Below are 8,798 nucleotides of genomic sequence, written 5' to 3'. Positions count from 1 at the left end.
AAAATTTTAACTCAACAAAAATTACTTTAAAGAAATTATTCCCTCTTCTAATGTTGTGCACTATAATAATGTGTTTTATTCTATTTGTCATAGTTTAAAAGCAAAAAATTTCAATCTTTCAAATACATGAAAGGTGAACGAACTCTTCCCTTCTCTCTTTATCTTGAAGAAATAAGAATCGATAATTTTTTTTTTCATACAAATTTGTTAATTTCAATGCTCATAATAAAAAGTTAAATAAAATTTTATTTAATTAATGTTTAAATATAAGAAAAAGCTTACTTAAAATTTTTTGCCTTAGACCCCAAAATGCATAGGGTCGGCCCTACACTGTTTTCCCAAACAAGTCTAAACTAGCGATCACAAAGCAAGACAATCTAAAAATATGGCTGACATTTGCCATCTATAAGTGAATGATTCCAAAAGGCGGCCTTTTGCTTCGAAACAACATTCCTTAAATCATATTGTAGTGAGATTGGTGGAATATAAGAGAAAGCATACTAAGGAATATTAACATGTTAAGGAATTTATCTCTTACTTTTGAACAAAACAAAATAGGCATTTTTCCTTGGTTATAAGTTATAACTAGGAATAACTTGCCAAGAACTGTGTACTTCAACTAATTGGCATTTCCTGGTAATTTTAATAGAGACAATTAAAGTTCAAATCCCTCTTTTCTATTATAACTATCGAATTATAAATAAATATAAATATTCTATGAAAGTCTTGTACTCTAAGTCGGTGCTTTAATTTTGTTCCTTTTCTTTGGTCAAAAAAAAAAAAAAAAATTTTGTTCCTTTTCCTCTTTGGAGAAGTTTAAGTTATAGCAAAGTAATTCTCAGACTTGGACCATATATAGTAGCATTAGTAGACATTTCTTCTATCGTAATTCATAAGTTCTTCAAACCTAATAACAACCACACATACAAATGAAATTGTTATAAGCAATACTCATGATTTTTTATACATCCCAAAACACATTGCTTCTCTCTTTTCACTTTGATAGTTATTTTTTCCATAAACGGCCAAACTCTCTTTGTGCTTTTTAGCCTCTATTTGCGCTCTCCTTCTCTCTCTACTTACTATACTCCATGGCCATGTCTACTTTAAGGTTTCGAAAACCTGACGAGATAGCCATATCTGATGAAGAAAACTGGTCAGTCCCCAAGACCCACAAGCGGAGATGGCGGTTGGCTTTCACGGTCATATACATCACTAGAGTTCTTGCTTCTTTGAACAAGAAAGTTTTTGACAAAGATGGCCCTCTCTTGCGCACCCTCTCTTACGTTGCCATTGACATGCATTGTAAATCCATTTCTTCGTTGCTCACTGTTGATACAAAAAAGCTTAGTGACACTGTAAGGGACAAAAACTTTGAGTCTTTGAGTCAGTTTGGTGGGGTTAAAGAAGTTGCTTTGATTCTTGAAACTAATGTAAAAAGTGGTATCCATGGTGATGAGGCTGATCTTATTCATAGACAGAATGTTTTTGGTGCCAATAAATACCAAAAACCACCAGCAAAAAGGTTTCTCAGTTTTGTGTATGAGGCACTTAAAGATACAACTATTTTAATACTTTTGGCATGTGCTTTACTCTCTCTTGCCTTTGGTATCAAGCAACATGGCTGGAAAGATGGTTGGTATGATGGCGGGAGTATCATTGTTGCTGTGTTTTTGGTCGTTGCTGTTTCAGCAGTGAGTGACTTCAAGCAATCTAGGCAATTTCAGAAGCTCTCAACAAAGAGCAGTGATGTAAAAGTGGAAGTTGTGAGAGATGGGAGGCGCCAACCTATATCGATATTTGATGTTGTTGTGGGCGATATTGTGTGCTTAAAGATTGGTGATCAGATTCCTGCAGACGGGTTGTTCTTGGAAGGGCATTCCTTGAAGCTGGATGAGTCTAGCATGACTGGTGAAAGTGATCACATTCAGATTGATGAAGGGAATCCCTTTATGTTATCAGGCACAAAGGTCACAGATGGCTTTGGGTTCATGCTTGTTACTTCTGTGGGCATGAACACTCTGTGGGGCAAGATGATGAGTTCAATAAACCGTGACTCAAATGAGGAGACGCCACTGCAAGTACGCCTCAACAAGTTAGCTTCTTATATTGGGAAAGTTGGGCTGGTGGTGGCTGCACTTGTTCTTGTGGTTATGCTCATTCGGTATTTCACAGGAAACACCAGAGATAACAAGGGAAACAAGGAATTCAATGGCAGTAAGACCAAGTTTGATGATGTGATGAATGCTGTGGTGAGCATTGTGTCAGCGGCTGTCACTATTATTGTAGTGGCCATTCCGGAAGGTTTGCCTCTGGCTGTTACTCTAACTCTAGCTTATTCTATGAAGTGCATGATGGCTGATCATGCTTTGGTCAGAAAACTATCTTCTTGTGAGACGATGGGCTCGGCCACAACAATTTGCACAGACAAAACGGGCACCCTTACACTAAACGAAATGAAAGTTATGAAATTTTGGCTTGGAAAGGAGGCCTTAGAAGATGACAATTATCCGAATTTGACAGGTAATATACTCAAACTACTACAACAAGCAGCCGGCTTAAACACAACTGGTACAGTTTACAAACCAAATTCTACATTAGTTCCTGAGATTTCAGGTAGCCCAACTGAAAAAGCAATTCTTTCTTGGGCTGTATTTAATTTGGGTATGAGTATTGAAGAAGTAAAGCAAGATTATCACATAATCCATGTAGAGGCATTCAATTCGGTGAAAAAGAGAAGCGGGGTTTTAGTGAAGAGAAACAATGAAAAGACCATTCATACTCATTGGAAGGGAGCTGCTGAAATGATATTGGCTACGTGTTCAACTTATTATGATAGAGCAGGGGTGCTAAATGTAATGGATGAGGAAGAAAGGTTGCAATTTGGGACTATTATTAAGAATATGGCACAAAATAGTTTACGATGCATTGCCTTTGCCCACAAAGAAGTCGCTGAAGAAAGTGGACAAGTTCTTCAGAAGCTTGAAGAAAATGGACTAACATTATTAGGCTTAGTTGGCTTGAAGGATCCATGTCGACCAGGAGTCAGTATTGCTGTGGAGTCTTGTAGAGCTGCTGGGGTGAATATCAAAATGATAACTGGTGACAATGTGCACACAGCAAAGGCTATAGCTTTTGAATGCAAGATTCTCAATCCTGATGAAGATTTGGATGATGATGCTGTAATTGAAGGGGTACAATTCAGGAATTACTCACCCGAAGAGAGAATGGAAAAGGTTGATAAAATCCATGTAATGGCGAGGTCATCCCCTTTTGACAAGCTTCTGATGGTTCAATGCTTGAAGCAGAAAGGTCATGTTGTTGCAGTCACAGGTGATGGAACCAATGATGCACCTGCTCTAAAGGAAGCAGACATTGGACTTTCAATGGGAATCCAGGGAACTGAAGTGGCAAAAGAAAGTTCAGATATAGTCATCTTGGATGATAATTTTACTTCTGTGGTGACAGTATTGAGGTGGGGAAGGGCTGTATATACCAACATTCAAAAGTTTCTTCAATTTCAGCTCACAGTGAACGTGGCCGCCCTTGTCATCAATTTTGTTGCAGCTGTTTCTTCTGGTAAGGTCCCACTAACTACAGTTCAACTATTATGGGTGAATCTAATAATGGACACATTGGGTGCTTTAGCATTAGCTACAGAGAAACCCACTAATGATCTTATGTCAAAGCCATCGGTTGGTCGATCAGAGCCACTTATAACCAAAATTATGTGGAGGAATCTCATGGCACAAGCCATGTATCAGGTAACCACCTTATTGGTTTTACAATTTAAGGGAAAATTCATGTTTTGTGTAAATGAGAATGTTAAGAACACCCTCATTTTCAATACTTTTGTCCTTTGCCAAGTTTTCAATGAATTTAATGCAAGAAAATTGGATAGGAAGAACATATTCAAAGGGATACTTAAAAATAAGCTGTTTTTAGCCATTATTGGGATCACCATAGGTCTTCAACTGGTGATGGTGGAGTTTTTGAAGAAGTTTGCCAATACTGAGAGACTTAATTGGGGCCAATGGGGTGCTTGCATTGGGCTTGCAGCTTTGTCATGGCCGATTGGTTGTCTTGTAAAGTGCATCCCAGTTTCAGGCAAGAAGTAGGCAAACATCTTTAATATTTCTGCTTGTTTTCCATTTGTTATGTTTTGTTGGGTTAGGAGGTTATCTAATGCTGCAGCTCATGAGGTTGCTAAATTTGGTTTTGTTGGGTTAGGAGGTTATGTAATGCTGCAGCTCATGAGGTTGCTAAATTTGCTTTAACCTCCCTTCGGTCCTTTTCTTTCAATTCTGGTAATCTTCCGCCAGTTATAGAGTTTGTTTGTAAGGCGGATTACCGACCCTTTGTTTCTTCTGATGTTTAATGCAATTGAAGTTTATCAAAAAAAAAAAAAAAAAAAAAAAAAGTGCTTTTCCATTCTGAAAGACTAGCCAACGCCCCTCACCAAGACATTCTTCATATTTTCCTTTCTTTGGCGTTTGTGCCATGAAAGTATTAGGCACTTTTTTTCTTTTTGATAAGTAATGAAAAATTGTATCAGAAATTTAAAATACAATCATGTCAAAATACAATTATATACCTTAAAGACGTGTATGGTGCTTTGCTATTGTATTCATTTCAGTAGTCATGGTCTCAAACTTGAGATAAAGTCATTGTATTAAGAAGTAAACAGCTGCTTTCAATGAAGTTTATTACTTAAAAAAAAAAGAAAAAAAAAGAAAAAGAAAAAGAAAAAGAAAAGATGTAAGCAGCTGCTACCTTTTGGAATAGTTATATTTTTTTCTTTCTTTTCTTTTATACATGCAAATATAGTAAAGAATTACAAACGATGAAAAGAGAGAGAGTGGATACATATCTATAATAGAAGTCAGGAAAGATGCAGGGTCAAAACACTCAGAAGATGAGAACACCCATGTAAAATTGTGACAAACTATTTTGTATTTACTTCCTCCAGAGAAATTTTCTATTCCTATGTTCAAATTCGTAGATGTACTTAAGTGTTGGATAAAGATGCTAGAAAGAAGAACTTGCAGCCTGCCTGATCGCGACATAGACACGCTGCAGATAAAAGAGGAATCTTTTTTACTGTGCAACTCATGACTTACTTGCAACTAGCTCAGAGAAAGAATTCCAGCACATTAATTTTTATCTTGGCCAGCTCAGTCATATAATCCAAGACTTGCACATTCTGGAAGTAGGATGTGGGAAACAGAGCAACGAGGCTTCATTCTCTCTTCTCTTTTCCTCTTACCATTGACGTATCTTAGAAAGGAGATTTTAACCATCACATTCTTCAACATATTTGAGTGTTAGAGAGTTGATTGGTGTAGAAAACATTTGAAGCAAAAACACAAACCCAAGAGGACTCGGTTTACCGTTGGCCACTAAACCCGTGGACTCCGAAGACTAGGTGAACAAAGTACATGACGAAGTCAGTTGTTAGTAGAAGCTGGGAGGGCTTGAGTATTTTAGGTAGCTTAGGCTTAGAGGGTCTTTATTGTAACGTTGTACTACAACTATTTATTAGAGGAAATTTGACAATGGTTTTGCGAAGAGGGTTTTCTGCCTGGGTGGTTGGGGTTTCCTCTTTGAAAATACATTTGGTGTTTTTAGTGTGGTTTGCATTTTTATTCTGCATTTCATATTGCTCTATATGAAATTGGATAATCACTTACATTTGATGTAAATGCTAGTTTAGGTTAAAAGTGATTAAGTCGTAATATTTGTAATTTGCGGTCTAAATATTTGCTAGGGTGTTAGTAGCAACCTTCCAATTTCCATCTATTATATGTATATATTATGTATTCATCTCAATGTGATGTATAAAGAACCTATCACTGATGTGTGTGTTTGTATGTGTGTATTACTGGTAAGTTACATATGTATGCAATTTGTTTTGAATCCACAACCTCACTCCCCACTTTGCTTTTACAAGAGGAGGAGGTCATTTGAGTTAGAGCTCATTGATGACCCCATCACTAACACATATTAGACATGGATATGCTTATTAACATTTAAAATTAAGGGAAAAAAAACGAACCTACACATACCATTGAATGACCATTTGGTGTCTATTCCAACTAACCATAAGATGGTGGTGGTGACAATGAGCTCTTAATAAGTTTGCTTACATTTAAATCTAATATTTAACATGCATCAATTACATTGTATTTCTATTTATCATAGGAATTTTACAGTTTATCTCTATGGATTTTTGAAACTCCAAAAACAATGCAAACAAGGATAATTATAAGAGAAATGAAGATAATACACTTTCAAGATCTGTTAGCAGAAGGGAACAGACATGAAAAACATACATGTCTGTATATCTCATTACGACCATTTTAAAGGGTCAATCTTCATTTATTTGTAATACTAAATTATGTTTGGTTGAATTGACCATATATTGTTCGGTATTAACTTTTAAAAATACGGACGAAACAATAAGAACCTAAAACACACATACGCTGACTTGCATGCAAACACATACAGAGAAACACAGAGAGGGTGAAACAAAGGTAGCAGGAAAATCTAATATGAAAGAGTCCCAAATGCTTTTAATTTCATTATTTTCATGGTTAGGTAAACAGATGAAACTGTACATCAGAAACCCTTTTTTTTTTTTAATTTTTTTTTTAAAAAAAAAACAGTGCCACTCAGCGATGTATTATACACAGTAAACTGGCAAAGATCAGTTGAAGAGACAATTCAGAGTTTTGGTAGCGAGTGGTGTTTAGATTCGTTGCATAAATTGCTAGCATATTTTTTAGATCATAACAGATTAGTACTGTATATCAACCACGGCTGTAACATTAGACCAAAAGAAGTGATTTTGTAATCATATCATCCTTGCAAGTTCATACCACTGCATGTTGAAGAAAAGGGCTAGCTGCGTGTGTGTGATTTCTGACTCAAATCTGGTAAAACTTTATAGGAAAATAGCAAAATAATTATGACATTTGAAAAGAGAAGTAATCTTTGAGATGGACATTCCTCCAATAACTTGCATATTTTGTTGAAACGATCAAAGAATTATTTTAAGGCTTTGAAGTTTCATCTATGGTGCAGAAAATAATAGATAATTGATAGCATGTTTATTCTTTCCATTATTATAATGGAAAATACTAGTGCTACCTTAAAGTACAATTGATCTATACTCAGATTGTTCCTTTATATTGCAAGTTGAGACATAAACATAATACCTAACACTAACACCCAGCAGTGCAGTTAAATAGCTATATAGCTATTTTAACTCCACCAAAACACAAAAAAGAGGGTTGCAGCAGTAGAGTTAAAGCGAAAAATTTTAGCTTCTCAGCTACAGTGCACAGCTATCTTTAGCTGTGCACTAAGCAGATTGTTCCTTTTAGCCGTAAATAATCACACATTATCCCAACTATCTAACATATGAAACTCAAGAATATAAATAACAGTACATATTGTGGTAAGACAGTAATGAATAAAGATAGATAATAAAGTGATGTACTGTGTCCTGGACCAAAAAGAAAAAAAAAAGTTACAGAAAGAGAGAGAGTGATACCTTGGTGTGGGCTTTGAGCACAATCTCATTACTAAGCGGAATCCGATACCGATTCTCTTTTTCTTCTTCCTCTGAATCCGAATCACCGAAACTCAGCCCCGGCGGTGGTCTCGGCGGCCCAACCACCTCTTCCTCCTCCTCATCAACTGAATCCAATCGCCATGGTTGGGTTTCGGAGCGATGAGAGTCAGGCTTTGGAAGAGGAAGAAAGAGAAGGAAGCTCATCGGCCTTGTTTCCAGTAGTGGTGGAGCGACGAGTGGTGCTGTGGATAGCTTCGAGAGAGGTTTGGGATTTTGATTGCTTTGGATCATGGATCATGGGCCGACCCGCACTATTCACACTGACTTTCCCTTTTCTATTGTAAGTCTAGCCCAACCCAATACTCTGCTCTCTTTCTATTTAAAACTCACTTCAATTTAGCCCATTACTTTTTTTCTTTTTCTTTTTTAATTAAAGGTAGAAGTTTCTATTAAGCAAATTATTTTATTTTTATTTTAGGGATTTTATTAGGCAACCTAAGGTGATCACTTTACATTTCCAATAAACTTAAAAAAAAAAAAAATTAAGAATCACGTTTCTAATAAACTTAATGTAATCATTTTTAATCTCTAGTGTGTTTAGTGTAGTGTTCTGAAATATATATATATATATATATATATATATTTTGTTTGGATTCTTTGGAATAATGATAACTTTTTAGTTTTTAGTCTTTTCATGTTTTGTAAGTCATTAAAAGCAACCACTTTAAATTGGGGATGCCAAAATCACCCTATCCCACACCCTCGTCCTCTGTGAATTTTCCTCGCTCAAAGAGGTGACAGGGCAAAAATGAGTTTTACTTGTCCGGCCCCACCCTGAATGTATATAGATATATTTTATTTAATATATATTTGAATTATTCATACATATAATTTAACTTTTGTATACATACCCTAGTTATAATTTAGGGGGTGTTTGGTACTATTTTTTAAACAACAGTTTTCAGTGTTTAAACAACATTATACGTATTTTTACATATTTTTTAACTCACATATATTTCCACGAAACAACAACAATGTTATTAGAAATCTCTTACCAAACGGGCCCTTAGTTTTCTATACACATTCTATATTAAGATGGTTAAAATGCTTGTTTATCCTTCTCATTAATAATCACATTCTACCCAATTGTCATCTCTATTTTAATCTTTGGGGAGTAAAAGCGCTTGTGTTCTAAATTTTAAGTACTAACCATGTATTTTGC

General features: G+C 35.6%; 2 protein-coding genes across 4 annotated transcripts; one reads left to right on the top strand and one right to left on the bottom strand.

Moving 5' to 3' along the window:
- Window positions 1-911: 911 nt before the first annotated feature.
- LOC126698624 (uncharacterized) lies at window positions 912-7,902 on the bottom strand. 3 transcript variants are annotated; one of them, XR_007646538.1, is made up of 2 exons: window positions 7,556-7,902; window positions 912-1,329 (listed from the first exon to the last, which is right to left on the bottom strand). XR_007646538.1 is itself a non-coding variant. In XM_050395986.1 (2 exons), exons 1-2 carry the CDS (start codon window positions 7,865-7,867, stop codon window positions 5,029-5,031), a joined length of 357 nt encoding a protein of 118 aa, XP_050251943.1. In that variant the 5' UTR covers window positions 7,868-7,897; the 3' UTR covers window positions 4,783-5,028. The 3 variants fall into 3 exon arrangements, 1 of the variants encoding a protein (XP_050251943.1); XR_007646537.1 differs by lacking the exon at window positions 912-1,329 and adding an exon at window positions 4,783-6,941; XM_050395986.1 differs by lacking the exon at window positions 912-1,329 and adding an exon at window positions 4,783-5,073 and having other exon boundaries at window positions 7,556-7,897.
- On the top strand, window positions 1,092-4,374 carry LOC126698621 (calcium-transporting ATPase 12, plasma membrane-type-like). Its single transcript, XM_050395977.1, has 2 exons — window positions 1,092-4,177; window positions 4,234-4,374. The coding sequence occupies exon 1, from the start codon at window positions 1,092-1,094 to the stop codon at window positions 4,116-4,118; it is 3,027 nt and encodes a 1,008-aa protein (XP_050251934.1). The 3' UTR covers window positions 4,119-4,177; window positions 4,234-4,374.
- Window positions 7,903-8,798: the final 896 nt, after the last annotated feature.

The sequence above is a fragment of the Quercus robur genome, chromosome 9, assembly GCF_932294415.1.
Source record: "Quercus robur chromosome 9, dhQueRobu3.1, whole genome shotgun sequence".
Classification (NCBI taxonomy): Eukaryota; Viridiplantae; Streptophyta; class Magnoliopsida; order Fagales; family Fagaceae; genus Quercus; species Quercus robur.
This window is presented reverse-complemented; position numbering and strand designations above follow the sequence as displayed.